At 41.4% G+C, this 20673-nt stretch overlaps 1 protein-coding gene across 1 annotated transcript in view; it reads left to right on the top strand.

Annotated features, from left to right (window-relative positions):
* The window catches only part of reep3b (receptor accessory protein 3b), a 29116-nt gene extending 9274 nt beyond the window's left edge, over positions 1-19842 (top strand). Inside the window, exons 5-8 of the mRNA XM_077625524.1 lie at positions 26-139; positions 4652-4817; positions 14521-14654; positions 14739-19842. Of these exons, the coding sequence (XP_077481650.1) occupies positions 26-139; positions 4652-4817; positions 14521-14654; positions 14739-14810 (486 nt within the window). The 3' untranslated portion in view covers positions 14811-19842. The remainder of the gene's footprint in view (positions 1-25; positions 140-4651; positions 4818-14520; positions 14655-14738) is intronic.
* Positions 19843-20673: the final 831 nt, after the last annotated feature.

The following is a 20673-nucleotide window of genomic DNA, read 5'->3' as shown; positions in this document are numbered from 1 at the left end:
AATGGTTTGCTCATTCTTTGACTAGGAAATAGATGACTATATTGTGCAGGCCAAGGAAAAAAGTTATGAAACAATGGTGAACTTCGGCAAGCAGGGGCTCAGCATTGCAGCCACTGCTGCTGTCACTGCTGCTGTCAAGGCAAGTATTAAAATAAAATCTTAATTATTAATAGTATTTTATATTTAGATCCTGATCACACTTTGGCGCGAATGGTCCAATTGTATTTTTGCAAAGAGCTCTATTGTCATTCTAAGGATTATTATTTTATCTGCGGGGCAGATATTAGCTGCCTTTATGTAGGCCTAAACAATTTCAAATGTTGACCAAATTTACTGTATCTATAGATTTTGGGTGAAATTTTTATATTTTCCCTCTACTTCAACCTACAACCTATGAAATTTGGAGGGTCGATACTTTGTGCCAAACTGTACAAAAATGTCTCTGGGTGCCATATCTTAAACCGAACATGAAGTCGGCCATCTTGGCTCAAAGTCTGTAAAAATGAATGATTTTGGCCGCCGGCAGGGTGCGCATTTAAACAAACTCGTCCTAGTGCGTTTCACTGATCACCCTCAAAATTGGTGGGTGTTGATGAGACTTGTGGAAGTCCAAGGTGGTTTAGGCAACGTGCCAAACTCACTAAATGGTTAATAACAGCCAAGGCCAACAATTCTTCAACTCTTCTGATATTTGACAGGCTTGCCAAGTGTCCCGCCCTCAAAATGTCTCTGTTGAAATTTTTCTGATCGGATACAGCACCACCTAGTTATAGAAAAAATAACTTAGTTTTACCGGCCTGGATCCTCCTCCAAGCCCAAATGACCTTGTGTCTAGGTGGCCCATCTACAAAATAGCATTTTTGGCAAAGAGGAGAGATCTTAATAGGAAGTTGAAAAAGACCTTCGCCATTTTTTACCCCTAACTGCAATAGCTGCCTAACAGTACGTCCAAGTATGTGTACCAAACTTGTACTTGATGATTGTACCACCTTTAAGTGTTTACTAGGAGTCTTTTGCCAAAACTTGACAGCCCCAACTCGTGGTGACAAAAAGTATTTCTCTTTACTTTTTTCTTTCCTGTTCTTAGGGATGGGTATTTTGACATCACTTCAGTCTGTATATTTATAAGACTTTGCAATTTTTTTATATGCAAATGAGTGACTCAAGATCAAATCAAAATCAATCAAATCAAAAGCCTTTATTGTCGTCATACACAGCTGCGTATAACGAAATTGGTGGTGCTACTCCACAAAGTGCGTTTTCCCAGTAAAAAAAACATAAATAGTAATATAAAAGTATAAAAAGTCACATCCCGGCTAGGTAAATTCTAAAATATTACACAATCTAAGATATTGCACATTGTTATTGCACACCCCGAAGTTATTGCACAGAAGGGATTGTGTGTTGTGCTAACTCAAGTTCAGAGTCCTGATGGCTGTGGGGAAAAAACTGTCCTTAAGTCTATTTGTCCGTGCTTTGTGAGACCTGTAGCGTCTGCCAGAGGGCAGCAGCTGGAACAGGTTCTGACCAGGGTGGTATTGGTCCCTGACAATGTTCCTGGCTCTGCTGAGGTAACGAAGGCTGGCAATGTCTACCAGTGAGGGCAGAGAGCAGCCGACGACTTTCCATGACAACGCACTCGTAACCGAACAAACAAATTTAAATTAACTTGGATTAATATATACAGACACACTCAAACATACGTTTAATGTAACTTTACACAAAACTGAATTCTAATTTTGTTTTACATTTTTATACCTTCTGGCCGGGTTAGCTGTTCGTTCACATTCGCTATTGATAGGCTGTTTGCTGTTGTATTCCCTTCAAAATATTCCGAAAATGATGCACACAAATGTCCTCACAATAGGATAACGCACGACTACTTGCCAACGAGAAGTATTCTTGAATGAGCAATTGCAGGAGCTAACAGGCTAAGGAAGGAAAAACAGGAAATGCAACAGCTCAGCCTACCCACGTATTGATTGTGGGTAATGAAGTTTTATTCTGAGAAAGGGGGCCATTGGCTATCGGTGTTGTGTGCACGAGTATACAGACGCTCCCCTACTTACGAACGCAATTGGTTCCGAGCGATTGTTCATAAGTTGAATTTGTTTGTAAGTTGATTCAGTGCTATATTTTGTATTATAATTTATGTTTAAGGCCGATATAAGTATATTGAAGGTTTATATAAGTGCATTTGTATGTTTAAGGCTTGTATAAGTAACACGCATTGGTTTGTACTGAAAAAAAAAAAATAATAATAAAATGGAGAGAATATGTACAGTACTGTAGAGAGAGAGAGAGAGAGAGAGAGAGAGCGAGAGAGAGAGAGAGAGAGAGAGAGAGAGAGAGAGAGAGAGAGATTTATGTATTAGAAACTGGCCAAAAGAAGCGACCTAATGACGATTGCACAGTTTTCTTCTTTTTTTCATCATAAATGATGCGGTGGCACTGTATGGCATCATTCAATTGATTTGCAAACTTTGTGCAACGTTCAATATTTGGGTCCTGCTGCTCGATCTTTCTGTTTATAAATGGTACTGACGGTCGAACGATTCAATGCCCGTGAAACGCTTACCACTCTCACGCGCATCAAGCTTCGTTATTATTGCCACTCGTTTCAGAAGAAATGGCTTGCCTCTTCCTTGCAACTCCCTCAATAGAAGCCTTTAGCTTTTTACCAACCATATTCAATATTGGATGCATGAGATATTTAATGATACAAATGAAAAAGGTTCTTTGCACACTGGAGATACATTCACGCACTTCCGCATTGCAACGAAGAAGGTAGATGCTGGGTGAGCTGAGCTCTCACAGCGCCAGGCGTCGGTATTAGCGGCGGAAAGAAGTACTACTCCGAAAAAGGCGTGAAATACAAAATTGGACTTGCGAACATTTTTGGACTTAAACGCAATTTGCAGACATGTTTGTATGTACCGTTGTTCGTAAGTTGAATGTTCGTAAGTAGGGGAGCGTCTGTACTTCATTACCCAGAAAGCCCTCTTTTTGCCCGCGAATGCACGTTGTGCGTTTTCTGGTCCATGTGTAGGAGAAACTCGTGTGAAGAATCGTTCAGTGCTCGTAGATATCTGTTATACACGAAAGAGATGCGTCAAAAAAGACAGTGCGCTACAATGACAAACAGCCTCTCATGTCATGGCCACCTGGCTTTCTCGCATCTCTAAATTTTTCTCGTATCTAGAGCTAATTATTTGCTCGAAATTTTCCTCGTATCGCGAGCATCTCGTAGGTAGAGCTGCTCGTATGTAGAGGTACCACTGTATATATTTATATATTGATACATTACTGGCTTTTGATATGCTTATAACTCTAATATTTAATAAATAGACTTGATAATTGTACTTGCATTTTTGTATAGGTGCGAAAACATGTAATATGGTAATAATAACATGTTTTATGGTAGTAATGATCCTACTTGGCAGTTTTTCGATTATTGCGGCCATGTCTGGTCTACATTTTCCCCGAAATTCGAGGGATTACTGTACCCCTAGGAGTTGCCATTGTCATAGTAATTCAACTTTTAGTTCTTAAAAAGGAACATAAACAGCAATTGTCGGTTAAAAAGTCTGCGATCCTGGGATTGATGAATGGTTTGAATTTGCGGCAGATCTGATCAAAGCTGCCATAAAGGCTCATTTCTTCAACGCCTTCCCATGAAATGATGAAGTAACACATTTACAAAAATGTGAGAGAAAACCTCTTTCACGTAAGATAATGTGGCTAACCCTCTCGTGGCTGAGTTTCTTCTATTTTCTTTACTGACCTGCTTCTTTTCTTAGGGCATTTGTTCTTCACCAGGCTTCTTTCTCTAGGAGGTAAAAATATAAATCTTGGTTGCATGAGCCAGACTTTTTCACCATTTCATACAGGTGTTGTTCTAATGTCCTCATTTAAGTTTTCTTCATTGTTCTTCACAGTTCTCACTGCATTGATACAATGTTTGTTGTGAACATGCACACATCAAGTGTAAATCCAGAGACATTTTTGTTTTAACCCAAAAGGCAAAAACTTTTAATTGCAAAATCAGTATGATTTGTACTCTCCTTTAAATTTGAGACCAAACCACAATTTTTGGCAAGTGAGCAATTTGAAGTGGAGAGTGGTTGAATTAGTGTTCTCAAGATGGTTTGCACCAGTTAAAGGCTTGACCAATGTTTTAGGTTCATATTCTAATGTTCCTATTAATGTTGATTGATACCTTCACCATAATGTGCACTATATTATAGAATTTATAAAGGTTCTTTATTGTATTTCAGGCAGCATTTGACCAGAAAATTAAGACTTTTGAGATTGCAATGTCTACACGATTTTCTTTTTCATTGAATTTATATTCACCAAAGCCAAATGGAAACAATGATCATAGAGTTACAACTGTCAAAGATTGGGCAATCGGCAAAATGAAACGTGCCCCAAATTTTTTTTGATGCACCAATAGGCACATTATCGAAAATGACAAACCATGTTTCAATTCATTCCCAATTAGGATTTGCAATGTATGCTAATAGGAAAACCATAATATCAGTTGTGGAAAGGCAACTGACACTAACTTCATCATTGTGGTAGTTTTGTGATAAACCCTTGTGGCTGACACAATATTAATTATGTCGGTCTGTGGGATTTTCTGTCACAGGGTCAAGGTGCCATCACAGACAAGCTGCGGAGCTTGAGCATGCACGATCTGACACAGATCAGTCAGCAAGATGGTAGAGGTGACAACCGGATGTATCAGTACAGTTCCCATGTTGCCAACCCATCCATTCGACGAGCTCAGAGTGCTGATGTACCTGATGATTCAGGTATGGATACCCACACACGGCGGCCCGGTAGCAGAGTCATTAGCGCGTCGGCCTCACAGGATCGGGCCTTTCCTGTGTGGTGTTTCCATGTATTCCCTGGGCTTGTGTGGGTTTTTTCCAGTTACTCCAGTTTCCAACCACGTGTGTGGATTGGAGTGGAGTGTGAGTAAGGAGGTTTGTCCGTCAACTTGTTTCTGCCGATTGGCTGGGCACCAATTCAGGGTTTCCCTCACGTTATAGCTGGACCAATTATCGGCACTGATATTTGGACATTTCACATATATTGGTATCGGCATTTTTGGCCGATATGAAAAAATCTATTTAAAACTAGGTTATTTAGGCTCTGTTGACTTTCCGAAATACCTCTCATCTCATTTTCTGAACCGCTTTATCCTCATTAGGATTGCGGGGCGTGCTGGAGCCTATCCCAGCTGACTTCGGTCCAGAGGCAGGGGACACCCTGAATCGGTGGCCAGCCGATCGCAGGGCACAAGGAGACGGACAACCATGCCCCCACACACCCATACCTAGGAGCTATTTAAAGTGTCCAATCAGCCTACCATACTTGTTTTTGGAATGTGGGAGGAAACCGGACTTCCCGGAGAAAACCCACGCAGGCCCTGGCAGAACATGCAAACTCCACGCAGATGGACTGACCTGGATTTGAACCCAGGACCCCCACTTAGAGGTCGACGCGCTAACCCCTCAGCTGCCGGGCCTGCCTGTATACAAATAGTTTAATTGTACATTCAATAACATACATCAAGATAAGTTGTAAGAATCCTCAATACAGTCATATGAAACTGTTTGGGCACCCCTGATCCTTTTCAAGCTTTTCCTTTCTACATCTTTTGTTGTTTGGATCAGCAATTTCAGTTAAATATATCATATAGCAGATAAACAGTAATATTTGAGAAGTAAAATGAAATTTATAGGATTTACAAAAAGTGTGCAATAATTACTTTAATAAAAGTAGGCAGGTGCATAAATTTGGGCACCCTAACAGAAAAATTACATCAATATTAAGTAGCTCATCCTTTTGGAGAAATAACAGCCTCTAAATCAGGGGTCTCAAACTTGCGGCCCGCGGGCCAACTGCGGCCCTCGGGACGATAATTTGCGGCCCCCGTCTTAATATGAAAGATCGATTTTTTTTTTTTTTTAATTTTTTTTTTAATTTTTATTTTATTTTATTTTTTTTACCCCTTTCCCCATGATGGCGCCGTTTAAGTGGCAGCAGCTCTGTCCACTCATGTTTTTCTTGTTTTAAAGCATGTTTTACATGAAAAATTAGAGGGAACATTGACATGCACCTGCTTGTGGCAGGTGTGATACTGGTGTGCCGATAGCGAGCAATGATGATGTCGTGACCGGATGATTCGCCTAAAGACGTTTCGCCGACGGACGTTTGACAGACGGACAGGTCGTACTAGTATTTGTTAGTTTAATGATTAAATACAAATACTAGTATTTGTATTTAATCATTAAACGCTGTTTTCAGCTGGATTTGACCGAATTTGAGAGCATTTTGAGCCGTTTGGCGAATGGACGTCTATAGACGTTTTTTTGCCTCCATCGCGATATCATCCAGTATTTGTATTTAATCATTAAATGCTGTTTTAGGATGGATTTGACCCGATTGCTGTCATTTTACGGCTCGGTTCTGCTACATCTGCCTGCCCAAGAGTGCTTATTCCCGGACTGCCATTGATGGTAGACGAACATTGATTTTTACTATAATTTGGACAACACCGGCGGCGGGCCGGATTAAAAATCCTAACGGGCCGTATATGGCCCGCGGGCCGAGGTTGAAAAACTTGTACACACACGATCCGGCGGGGCGAGCGTTCGAATCCCGTTTCGGCGAAACCTCCGTTCGGCCGAATGAACGTTCGGTGGAACGTCCATTCGGCGACCTGCCCGTCTGTCAAACGTCCGTCGGCGAAACGTCTTTAGGCGAATCATCCGAGTACCGATGATGTCGCTCACACTGGTACTCAGTGCGCTCAGGGAGGTTGTCTTTCTGCTCAGACCAACAAAAAATTAGAGGGAACTTTGGTTCGGAGCTGAATGAACCAATCACGGTGAGGTATACGGCTCTGGAGGGCGGGACATCGGCCGGGCTGTCCAGTGCCTCGCTCACTCACTCATTCATTCCTCCAATCAGCTGGGCGGATGAGAAGCCGTGAGGCCGATCCCTCCGCTCGGCGCGCACACTCCTCCGCTGCTCTCAGCATAGAACTGAATGAGGCGCTATGATCCGTGATCCAGCCTGTGTCAGTGTCTGTAGCCATCTCCGCGATTGAAACGGAGAGCGAAAGTGCACATGCGCCACAAACCCGCGCGACTGAATGTGAAAGATCAACCCGAGACTCATTCCAAGTGGAAAAACATATTACAGAGCCCCAGAGATGTCTCTTTCAAAGCCTGCCGTGAAGAGAAAGGTCGGTGATGAGCACAGACAGTTTCAAGAAAAGTGGGGAGTGCAATATTTCTTTGTTGAACACAGGGGCACCCCGACATGTCTCATTTACACTGAAAAAGTTGCGGTGCACAAGGAATACAATTTGAAACGTAATTGTACTACGAGCAATGCTGAGGAGTACGAAAAATACCAGGGAGATGAGAGAGCCAACCAGGTTGCCAGTCTTAAAACACGTCTTCTGAGGCAACAGGATCTCTTCAAGAAGGCTACCAAAGACAGTAATGCAGCAGTCAAAGCTAGCTACGCCGTTTGTGAGTTGATTGATCCTATGCTAAGTGATCCCAAATGGCTCATGGACTTGGCTTTTCTTGTTGATATCACACATGAGCTTAATGTACTGAACAAGAAGCTACAAGGCCAGGGGCAACTTGTCAGTGCTGCCTATGACAACATGAGAGCATTCTGCACTAAACTTGTGTTATGGAAAGCCCAGCTCTCTCAGACAAACCTTTGCCATTTCCCAGCATGCAAGGCTCTCGTGGATGCAGGCACACCATTCAGTGGTGAGAAGTATGTTGAGGCCATTTCGAAGCTACAGGAGGAATTTGATCACAGATTTGCAGACTTCAAGACACACAAAGCCACATTTCAAATGTTTGCGGACCCCTTCTCCTTTGATGTGCAAGATGCCCCTCCTGAGCTTCAAATGGAGCTCATTGACCTGCAGTGCAACTCTGCACTCAAAGCCAAGTTCAGGGAGGTGAGTGGAGAAGCAGACAAGCTTGGGCAATTTTTGAGAGAGTTGACCCCCAGCTTCCCTGAACTTTCCCGAAGGTTCAAGCGGACCATGTGCCTTTTTGGGAGCACATACTTGTGTGAGAAGCTCTTCTCCACCTTGAACTTCAATAAGTCCAAGTACAGGTCCAAACTTACTGATGAGCATCTTCAAGCTCTACTGAGGGTCTCCACTGCTTCCTCCCTCAAGCCAAATGTGACTATGTGAGAAGAAGCGCTGCCAGGTCTCTAGCAGCAAGGAGTAGGCAAGAGAAGCCGTGTTCAGAATATTTCATGTTCAATGTTCCATTCAAGTTCAGAAAGTTAAAGGTTAAAGAGCTGTTAATACAGACATTTGAAACGGAATAAAAATAATTCATTTTCTCTACTTAGCCAGCCAGTGTATATCTACTGTATGCTCATTAGTATTATTTGGTTTTGTATTACTGATTGATTTATTTTTTATTCATCTTTAAGTTAATTTATTTAATTCATTATTTTTTGTTAAAAAATAAAGATATTTGATAACGTTGGAATGTTTTATCAGTGCTTTTCTTGTGGAAATCCTGATGCGGCCCAGTCTCACCCAGACTCGGCCTCTAGCGGCCCCCAGGTAAATTGAGTTCGAGACCCCTGCTCTAAATGCTTCCTATAGCTTCCAATGAGGGTGTGGATTCTGATTGAAGGTATTTCTGACCATTCTTCTTTACAAAACATCTCCAGTTCAGTCAGGTTTGCTGGTTTCCAAACATGGACAGCACACTTTAAATCATGCCACAGATTTTCAATAATATTCAGGTCTGGGAACTGAGATGGCCTTTCCAGAACGTTGTACTTGTTTCTCTGCATGAATCCCTTAGTAGAATTTCAGCAGTGCTTAGTTAGGGTCGTTATCTTTTTGAAGTATCCAGCCCCGGCGCAACTTAAACTTTGTCACTGATTCTTGAACATTGTTCTTCTGTGTTCTTCTTTCGCCATGCACACTGGCTATAGTTATGTCCAAATAACTCAATTTTAGTTTCATCAGTTCCCACAGCACCCAATTCCGAAATTAAGCTTGTCCTAATGTGCTTTAGCGTACCGTATTTTCCCGACTATATGGCATTTAAAGGCGCAGTGTCAGTAACGAGTGCTATTTCTGTATTTGACACGCACAGGACGCACACTTTAAAAATGCAGCCAGGCATGGCAAAACATATACCAGCTTAAACATACGGACACAGCAACGGAAGCAAAACTGAGTTCGGTTGTACTTTATTTAGCCATTTTACAATGTACTTATGTCATCAACACCCACAAATCCATCAAAGTCCTCATTTTCTGTGTCCGAATTGAACAATTGTCCAAATGAGTCATCGAAAACGCTAAGTTTTATACATTCGTCCAGGCAGCCACAATCCATTCGCAAATAGTAGGTAGCGTAACTAGCCCGGCGCTGCCTGCCTCCCTTCGTAAAGCTGTGTTGATGTCGATGTCCAGGCCACAATCCATTCGCAAATAGTAGCTAGCGTAACTAGCCCGGCGCTGCCTGCCACCCTTCGTAAAGCTGTGTTGATGTCGATGTCCAGGCCACAATCCATTCGCAAATATTAGCTAGCGTAACTAGCCCGGCGCTGCCTGCCACCCTTCGTAAAGCTGTGTTGATGCCGATGTCCAGCGGTTTTCAAGCATCTGTTGTTAGTGCCTTTAACAACAGTGCAAGCAGACACGTTCATCCCGGCAGCCACAATCATTCGCAAATAGTGGCGTAACTAGCCCGGCGCTTAAGTTAAGCCTCCGGGAATGACGGCAAGCTCAGAGTTCATTTTCGTGACTTGGTTTTTCACCGCTACTTCGGGGGGCCTTGGAAACCAAACCGATTTTTTTAAATAATAAACACATGCCCACACTATATACGGGTACCTTGTAGGGGCGTGCCTTTAGCGTCTGACCCCACCCATATCCACCTTCTCTCTATATAAGAAGCGTGTCGGCAAGAAGTGTTCTCAGTCAGGCTTCCGAGCTTACACATGGCGCTCCCCATTATAAAGCGCCCTGTCTATTTTGGAGAAAATTTAAGACGTTTTAGTGCGCCTTATAGTCGTGAAAATACGGTACCTCAAGCAACTCTGTTTGTGGCATGTGGACAAAAAAGGCTTCTGCGCCACATGACTCTCTCGCACAGCATCTCCCTGTGCAAAGTGCGCTGAATAGTTGAATAATGCACAGTAACACATCTGTAGTAGGATCATGTTGTAGGTCTTTGGAGCTGGTATGTGGGTTGAGTTTGACACTTTTCACCGTCCTTCTTTTCCGGGCCTTACCTTGAACTGTGCCTCTGGTCTTACATTTCTTCACTATTTTTCTCTCACAGTGGAAACTGACATCTGAAATGTCTGAGCTAACTTTTTGTATCCTTCCCCTAGACCAGGGGTAGGGAATCTATGGCTTGGGGGCCACATGTGGCTCTTTTGATGGGTCCATCTGGCTCTTCGCTAACCTGTGTGCTAAATAACATATGGAAACAGAGAGCCGAGATAGTACGTCTAGATAATAATAATAATAACAATAATCGGACATAGGCTTTGTCATCATCATTGACTCGACAAAAGCCTAATAGTCATACCCTGCTGCGTATGACGAAATTGGTAGTGCTTCTCCACAAGGTGCACTTTCCTGGCCCAAATAAAGGCCCAAATAAGTGATAATTTCAGACTCGTTGGCATTCTGCCGTGATGGATAGATCGCATCACCCCCGAGCGCAACCAAATCTCGGCAACTGCAGAAAAAGCTTGTCTCGCAGATGCCAACAAAGAAAAAAAAACAGATCACTTACCTCTCACTGTCTCCTCACTTACCTTCAGTCAGCCAGTAGACAGAGACAGATCACCGCCCAAGGTCTTTCATGTTACCTCACCCCAAAGTTATTACACAGAAGGGATTGTGTGTCGTGCTACCGCAAGTTCAGAGTCCTGACGGCAGAGGGAAAAAATGTCCTTAAGCCTATTTGTCCGTACTTTGTGAGACCTGTAGCGTCTGCCAGAGGGCAGCAGCTGGAACAGGTTGTGACCAGGGTGGTCCAGGTCCCCAACAATGTTCCCGGCTCTGCTGAGGTAACGAAGGCTGGCAATGTCTACCAGTGAGGGCAGAGAGCAGCCGACGATCTTCTGGGCAGTGTTAATCACTCTTTGCATGGCCTTTTTGTCTGCTGCCATGCTTCCAGTGTACCACACTGTAATGCAGTATGCCAGGATGCTCTCCACAGTGGCTCTATAGAAGGTTACCAGAAGCTTAGTGTCCAAGTTGTTCCTCCTGAGTACCCTGAGGAAATTGAGTCGTTTCTTGGCCTTCTTCACTACTGTCATGGTGTTTGTGGATCAGGAGAGCTTATCCGTGACGTGGACCCCCAGGAATTTAAAGGACTGGACCCTGTCTACACATACTCCATTTATGAGGAGTGGGGCCAGATCTGTGCTGTGTTTGGAAAAGTCCAGGATTATTTCTTTAGTTTTCGTGGTGTTCAGTGAGATTGTTCACCGAGCACCACTAAGACAGTTTGTTGACCTCATCTCTGTAGGCCGACTCATCCCCTCCTGAGATGAGTCCGACCACAGTGGTGTCATCGGCAAATTTGATGATGGAGTTCGACTGGTGGGTCGTTGTACAGTTGTATGTGTACAGAAGAGGACTCAGTACACAGCCTTGAGGGGAGCCAGTGCTCAGTGTAATGGAGGAAGAGAGGTGGGGACCAAGTCTAACAGTTTGTGGTCGGTTGGTTAAGAAGTTCTTTATCCAGCAGCAGATGGAAGAGGATAGTCTAAGGTGGGAGAGTATTATATTGTTGAAGGCTGAGCTATAGTCAATGAAAAGCATCCTCACATAAGTCCCATGGTGCTCCAGGTGGCTCAGTGCTGTATAGAGCTATGGCTATCTGTCCTCAGTGGACCTGTTTTCTCTATAAGCAAACTGGTGAGGGTCAACTGAGAGAGAGATTGTATTCCTGATATGGCGGGCGACCAACTTTTCAAAGCACTTAATGATCTCAGGCGTGAGTGCAACAGGCCTGTAGTCATTCAGGCTGTCAATGGTTGGCTTTTTAGGGACAATGATAATGGTGGTAGATTTCAGGCAGGATGGAATGATGGATTGTTGCAGGGAACAATTGAATTTTTTTGTGAAAACACCAACCAGCACCTTCCCAGGCACTCTGTCAGGGCCAGCAGCCTTCCTTGTGTTCACAGTCCACAGTACCTGTCTCACTACATGTTCCTGAAGCTCCAGTGTACTGCTACAGGGTGGATGTGTTGAGACTGGGTCTGATTTGTCAGTCTCAAAGCGGGCAAAGAAACGGTTCAGTTCCTCTGCTGGTGAGGCATCTGCATTAACAGACACATTATTGTCATTGTAATTGGTAATATGTCGTATTCCCTGCCACATCTTCTTTGGGCTATTTCCTGCGAAGTGCTCCTCAATTTTCCTTGTATATGCTGCCTTAGCCTTTTTAATGCCTCTCTTCAGCTCTGCTCTGGCAGCGCTGTATTGTACCTTGTCCCCTGACCTGAAGGCAGTGTTACGGCATTTGATGAGTGCCTGTGTCTCATTGGTCATCCAGGGTTTTTGGTTAGAAAAAACCTGTATCCGTTTATTAACAGTGATGTTGTCAGTGCAGTTTTTGATGTAGGAAAGTACAGTGTCCGTGTAGCCCTGGAGATTGTGGTGTTCAAAAAGTTCCCAGTTGTTGCGGGAAAAACAGTCCTGCAGCTGAGAAAGGGAGTCATCGGGCCAAGTTTTTATTATCTTTATTTGTGGCCTTGTTGGCCTCCGGAGTGGAGTGTATGCGGGGGTGAGGGACAGGCAGAGATGGTCTGATCCAACCAGGTGAGGGAGGGAAGTGGCTCTATAAGCATGTTTGATATTAGAATAAACATGGTCTAGAAATCTATCTCCTCTGGTGTGACACTTCACGTACTGGATAAACTTAGGCAGAACAGTCTTTAAACACGCTTTGTTGAAGTCACCAGCGACAATAAAGACTCCATTGGGGTGGTCAAGCTGCTGTTTGTTTACAGCCGTTAGCAGGAGGATAAGTGCCGTGCTAACGTTAGCTTCCGGTGTGATGTAGACAGCCATTACAATGATAGCCGTTAGCTCCCCAGGTAGATAGAAGGACCTGCACCGTACCGACAATAGCTCTAACTCCAGGGAGCAGTGAGTGTTAATGATCCTACTGTCGCAACACCATTCATTGTGTATGAACACGCAAAGTCCCCCTCCTTTGCGTTTCCCTGTTAATTCTTGCGAATGATCGTTTCGAAATAAGCGTCCGGCTAGCTAGCGAGACCGCGGCGTCTGGGATTTGCGGGTGTAGCCACGTTTCCACGATGAGAATAATGTTGCAGTTCCTGACAAAGCTGTTGGTTGCAATCTGAAGTTCCAAATCATCCATTTTGTGGGTGGTGGATCTGGCGTTGGTCAAAAAGATACTCGGAAGCGGTGCTCGGTGTGATGGCTGCCTTAGCTTAGCAGCTAGGCCCGCCCGGCATCCGCGCTTTTGCTTTCTTTCCCTTCGCCGCCTCCGTCGCACTTTAAGTGGGCTGACTATCCACGGAGATCCTGGAGGTCTTGAGATGTCCTCGGGGATATTGTAGGTCCGTTGGTAATCTGTTGTGATGGATATATCGCATCGCCTTCCGAGAGTAATTAAATCCTGGCGACTGTAGAAAAAGTTTGCCTCGCAAAAACACCAAACTGGAGAGCATTGAGCCGCTGCACCCTTGCGCACCGCCATTTAGAGCTGCCTTAATCTTCATTTTTTTGCATTAGACTCTTCTGGAATGTAAACTCTCATTGATTAGCAACTGCATAAGAATCTTGTCAAAAGTATTCAGTTTTTTCCACTTTAAAAGTGGTAAAATTACAACAACAACAACAACAAAAGGCACCCATTTACATGTATTTTGACTTGTAAATCTGGAGTATTCGCCCAAGGAATAACATTAGAAAATATGAATTGTTTCTGGCTCTCTTTGTCAAAAAGGTTCCCGACCCTTGCCCTAAACCATGATGTTGAACAATCTTTTTTTAGGTCTTTGACATTGTTTTGAGGCTCCCATTTTGCCACTCATTAGAGAAGAACTTGCCACCTTAAATGCCCTTTCTCATAATTGGCTTCACCTTTTTATGTAGGACAAGGGTCAATGAGCTTACCAAACAAATTTTGTGTTCCAATAATTAGTGCTAAAGGTATTCAAATCAATAATACCAAAAATACCTGCCTACTTGTGTTTAAGTAATTATTTGACACTTTCTATAATCCTATACACTTCATTTCACTTCTCAAGTATCACTGTGTTTGTCTGCTATATGAAATGTTTAACTGAAATTGCTAATCCGAACAACTAATGATTTATAAAGGAAAATCTTGAAAATGATCAGGGGTGCTCAAACCTTTTCATACGAAGGTAATTTTTATACTGTTGCTCACTGTCTCATACTAAAAAAGATGTAATTATGCTGTGTCTTCAGAATACTTTTATGATCAGGATCAGGATGAAAGAAGCGATGACGAGACAATTTTCTCTGAGGATGAAGCTGTTGCTCAAAAAGGACTGAGGCGATCTCAGAGTCTGAAGCTGACACGATCTAAAATCCGTAAAGATGTAAGCAATAATGTCTTTTGCAATGAAAAATGAAAAAGCCATTGATAGCAGAAGTGCCTTATTATTTTTAAACCCTGTCTTTAGGCTCGGTACGGATCACTCAAGATAAAAGGGAAGAAGAGACCAGCATTGAGTTCACTAAACTATGGGATGTAACCGGACTTCTTCTCACACGGACGGCTACAACAGAATAGTGACAGATTATCTGTCTGAACTCTTAATGTTGAATAATTATATATGCAGTATACAGACGCTCCCCTACTTACGAACATTCAACTTACGAACAACAGTACATACGAACATGTCTGCAAATTGCGTTTAAGTCCAAAAATGTTCGCAAGTCCAATTTTGTATTTCGCGCCTTTTTCGGAGTAGTACTTCTTTCCGCCGCTAATACCGACGCCTGGCGCTGTGAGAGCTCAGCTCACCCAGCATCTACCTTCTTCTTCGTTGCAATGCGGAAGTGCGTGAATGTATCTCCAGTGTGCAAAGAACCTTTTTCATTTGTATCATTAAATATCTCATGCATCCAATATTGAATATGGTTGGTAAAAAGCTAAAGGCTTCTATTGAGGGAGTTGCAAGGAAGAGGCAAGCCATTTCGTTTGAAACGAGTGGCAATAATAACGAAGCTGGATGCGCGTGAGAGTGGTGAGCGTTTCATGGGCATTGAATCGTTCGACCGTCAGTACCATTTATAAACAGAAAGATCGAGCAGCAGGACCCAAATATTGAACGTTGCACAAAGTTTGCAAATCAATTGAATGATGCCATACAGTGCTACCGCATCATTTATGATGAAAAAAAGAAGAAAACTGTGCAATCGTCATTAGGTCGCTTCTTTTGGCCAGTTTCTAATACATAAATCTCTCTCTCTACAGTACTGTACATATTCTCTCCATTTTATTAAATGTTTTTTTTTTCAGTACAAACCAATGCGTGTTACTTATACAAACCTTAAACATACAAATGCACTTATATAAACCTTCAATATACTTATATCGGCCTTAAACATAAATTATAATACAAAATATAGCACTGAATCAACTTACAAACAAATTCAACTTATGAACAATCGCTCGGAACCAATTGCGTTCGTAAGTAGGGGAGCGTCTGTATATATGTTAATGCATTTATTCATTTTCTAAACTGCTTATCCTCATAACAGTCGCAGGGGTGCTGGAACCCATCGCAGCCAATCGAAGGGCACAAGTGATGGACAACCATTCATACTCACACTCGTACCTAGGGACAATTTAGTTTTCAACCAGCCTACCCTGCATGTTTTTGGGAAATGGGAAACGCATGCAAGCCCGGGGCGAACATGCAAACTCCACACAGTGAGGACCGACCTCGAACCGAAACCACAACCACAGAACTATGAGGCCGACGCGTTAACCACTCGGCCGCCGGGCTGCCTATGTGTATGCAGTGCATATGAAGTATATTAACCTACGTTTATTTTATTTTTTTACAATCATTTTTAAAATAGACAAAGATAAATAATTTGAAAACTTTTTCCATCATTAATCAAGGACATTGGTCAGTGCTGTAGTAAAAGTATATAAAAAGTAAGACTTCTAGTAGGAAAAATACAGTAATGGCCATTTTGTCTTGCCATACCTGTGAGCTGGATGCTCAGTGACACAAATTCAGAGAAATTTGGGAACAATTTGTGAGAAATGGGCCTTTGGCAAAAACATCTTATAAGATATCTTGAAATCCTGCTCATGAAAACTGGGAGCACAAATGAGAATTTTTCATAATTTAGTTTAAAACAAATTCTGCTGTTAACATCATGTATATGTTTGTTTCTTTGTAATCTTTTGGATTCTAAGGGGTTGTATAATGATATATTTATTGCAAATGCATCTCATCCCAAAAGTTAAAAAACTGCTGTTGTGATGCTTATCTCAATTTCTAAGTAGTGTAGTTGCAAGTTGGACACAGTACACAAATTGTTTTGTCCTTGATGAATCCTTTTATTGATGCAGCCTTCAGTTAAACGAATGACATTGTGAAATTTCAAATGAGAAACATTCACTGTTGCTGGTATTGAGCCAATGCTTAAATGGGCTGCCAGAATTTCAATTCCTATACAAATTGAAAGATGAAAACTGAAGTTTGATGGCAGTGCTTTTTTAAATTTATTTTTATCTGGTCATGCCTACTATCTCAATCATGAATTATAGATTATATTGCAGTGCTATGAAAAATTATTTGCCCAATTTTTAAATTCTTATTCTTTTGTACTTCCTGGCGTTAATGTGCCAGATCATTAGATTATATTAATATGAGACAGAGATGAAATTAAGTTTTAAAGTTGTATCCATTTAAATGAGCAAAAGGACCTCAGTGAAAAAGGGAACCTTAAAAGCCATATTTCACGGATTTTTAAACACCACTTAAATGATAATCTTGTTTAAAAGTATTAAAAATAAATGATCAAAACTCAGATGAATCCATAAGTATTGAAATTATACCCCCCAAAATAATTCATGCAATGTTGGTGTCAGCTTTCTGAAAAACGATGAGCAACCCAGCAAGAGACGTATGTCTCATCGGAAAAGGAGGATGTAGATGACTTTTGGTTTTGTGCATTTATTTTTCTAATACAAAATCGAAAACATGAGATTGTGCCATACAACTTAAACCCGTACCAAAACACCTTCCCCGTGACTGACCCGAAAATTATCAATTTTGGGCTCCAAATCTAAAATTTCTTCATCCGAAATTAAAACGGGGATTTTTAATTGTGGACTTTTGACGATGCTGCCCATAACAACGCCTGCTTTGTTTTAGCTACCCTGCAGATGTTAACTGGGGGCAGCTAGACTGCATGCTAACCATCTAACGCCAGGATTGTTTACTACAGTTAAATTGAAAAAAAAGTAAAAAAAATAAAAATACAATCTGACTCATTGGCCACATGTCATTTGTCACTTGGTCAAAGCAGCATTGAGGAAAATATCAGGATTAAATTCACAGAATAGACTACTTACAGGCCGCTACTTCCTACTTATTAGGTTCATGCCTTAGTCTAGGGGTGGGCAAATTATTCCACAAAGGGCTGCAGTGGGTGTGGGTTTTCATGCCAACCCATAAGTAGAACACCTTTTTACCAATCTGGTGTCTTACAAATGCAATCAGTGGATTGCAGTCAGGTGCTTCTTGTTTTCTGCAGAAATGTCATCAGTTAAAGTGTCTGTGCTGGATCGGTTGGAACAAAAACCTGCACTCAAAGTGTCCCTTGAGGACCGGTTTGGCCACCCTTGCGGCTTGGTCAGATGGAAAAATATGGCTTATATCAGCAGTGTTCGTGTTGTTTCAATTTCCTTCACAGCATGTATGATTAATTTTCTGATAAACGATTGAATTTCCCAGAAAATAACAAAAACGATGGCTGCCACAGTAATGAAACTAAACGAAAGAGTATGCGCATAAAAGTTCACTTTATCTTCGTGATGTCACTCTGCAGTAGTACAGTCATACCTCTACTTACAAAATTAATTGTTTCCAAAACCCTTTTCATAAGTAGAGGAATACATTATGTAAATACTCTAATCCGTTCCCCAGTCCTCACACAACTAACAACTAAACCAGACCTGGGCAATTAATTCCACAAAGGGCCGCAGTGGGTGCAGGTTTTCGTTCCAACCCATAAGAGGAAACCTTTCCACCAATCAAGTATCTTAGAAGTGCAATCAGTGGATTGCAGTCAGGTGCTTCTTGTTTCAGCAGAAATCTAATTAGTTAAACTGTCTGTGCTGGATTGGTTGGAACAAAAACCTGCACCCACAGCGGCCCTCGAGGACCAGATTGCCCAAGTCTGAACTAAACCCTTTAAAATTGGTCAAAATATCCCAATTTTGTAAGAAAGATGTGAGAAACACAAAAATGAGAGAAAAAGATCAGAAAATTATTTATTAATGTCACAAAATGAATAACAAGTACATATACAAACTACCAGTGTTGATGATAAAAAAAGAAGCTGCTTTATTCTAACTCGAAAAACGTGACAAAAAAACACCGTTAGAAATCTGGGAAAATGAACGGCGGTCAAAAGTACAGGTACATAAGAGAAAATCTTGAAACATGGATAGTGGTTGTTGTGAGATAGCCAATGAGAGCCCAGTATGGTTAGGTAGCTTCTAAAGTGTGAATCAATGCACCCGCGACAACATTTTCAAAATAAAATAAGGGATAAGGAATGTATGTACTTTTGGGGGGGTTTCGTAACTTGAGTATTTTTCTTATCTTGAGGCACTCATTTGTAAATAAAAAGCTTTCGTAACCTGGAAATTTCACACCTAGAGGCATTCGTAGGTAGGTAGAGGTATGACTACTACGAATTTTTTTGCAACAGCGAAATGGAATTAAAGCTGGTTATTTTTTTGCGCTTTTTGGTTTATTTTACAGGGAAAATTACAATGGATTCAGCAAAGTCCCAACTATCAAATTAATTAAAATACCGTCCCACGTGAATTGGTCCTTTTGAACTTAATAACTTGTTTGACTAAAAACAGGAGCACCAACTGTACTCAAGCATTTTCTTAAACTTGAGTTTTTGTTTTACATCTCCTTGCAGAATTGTTTTTTTAAGATCATTCCAAAGCATTTCGATGAAATGCAAATATGATTAGTTTGCTCCAAAATCTACATTGTACACGTTTAAGCCCGTTGGGTTACTTGCTGGAATGTTTAGCTTTATTGTCCAGCTGCATAACTGAAGTGTGCCAAAGATTTATGTCAATAATACTCTTTTTTAAAATTTATATATATATATATATCTGTTTGATTATTTTAAACTTTAAGTGGGAAACCAATTTGTAAAGGGAGCAAATACATTTGCAGCACTGAATGTAATCTTAATTGCCCTGACAGGTGAACAATAATGAATATATTTGTAATTACTTTGGAATACCTTAAAAACTTGTAAAACACATTTGATCTCCAGCCTTATATATACAAATGAATTATGTTTTAACAGCAATTTTAGAGCACACACATATTTTCAGTTTTTGTCTTTTGCTGACCTGTCATCTTGATCTTGTGTCGCAGTGTCCATGCAATGCACATTACTAACTAATTAGATACCAAAGCTTTTTGTACTAAAAGTAGCTCATGTTTTGAATAACTATTTTGTAAATTACAGGATTGTAAGTGTAATAAACATTTTCGCCACTTTTCTGTGAGCAACTTTTATTTTACTGAATGTCATCCTTTTCTCTTTCATGTTCAGAGGGACAAGTCAGAGATATTACATAATTTATTGCCACAGATCTCCTGAGTGTGTAAATGTTAATTCTGCACTAAGCCTTTGTTGAACCAATTTCACATTTGTTGATATTCAAACTTTTTAAGTCTTTTTTGAGGCAAGGATGCATCCTGTTTCTATTTTTGGGGGGGACTAGTTGTGTAAATCAGTGGTCCCCAAACTTTTTCTCACCGCGGAGCGGTAAAGCTGTCTATTTTCTTTAAGACAAAATTGTGTGGGGGTGGGGTTGGTGCACAGATGACACCCACGACTTCAAAAAAGTCCCAAGCATAATAGCAATTATGTATTATTATTATAACAACTTTTCTCATTGCAAGTAGGACGGCAAGATTGAAAATGTTGATATTTTTTACTCTGAAGGACCGGCACTAGGTAGCTCATGGACCGGTGGTTGGGGACCACTGGTGTAAATCACATTGACTTTTTGGCTTATAACCTCAGGGTTCCAGTACCCACAGAGCAGGTTGCCAGTAACTCACAAGGACATTTGTTTAAATATAAATGAATGGTGGAAAGACAGAAAACACTCATGTTCTGTACTTTCTTTTCATTAAACTAAGGTCATAGTTTTTCCCAGGTGCAATAATTACATGCTTTTCAGGCAAAACACATTGTGATTTATGAATCTTCATACCAGATAATGCAAGCTAGATGGAGAAACCCTAAAAGATTGACGTTCACTGTCAAAGTGAATGTCTCATGTCTAACTAATTCAATGTTCCCAATTTTGTTTAGGCCTTT

Source organism: Stigmatopora argus, chromosome 18, assembly GCF_051989625.1.
Source record: "Stigmatopora argus isolate UIUO_Sarg chromosome 18, RoL_Sarg_1.0, whole genome shotgun sequence".
Taxonomy (NCBI): Eukaryota; Metazoa; Chordata; class Actinopteri; order Syngnathiformes; family Syngnathidae; genus Stigmatopora; species Stigmatopora argus.
This window is presented reverse-complemented; position numbering and strand designations above follow the sequence as displayed.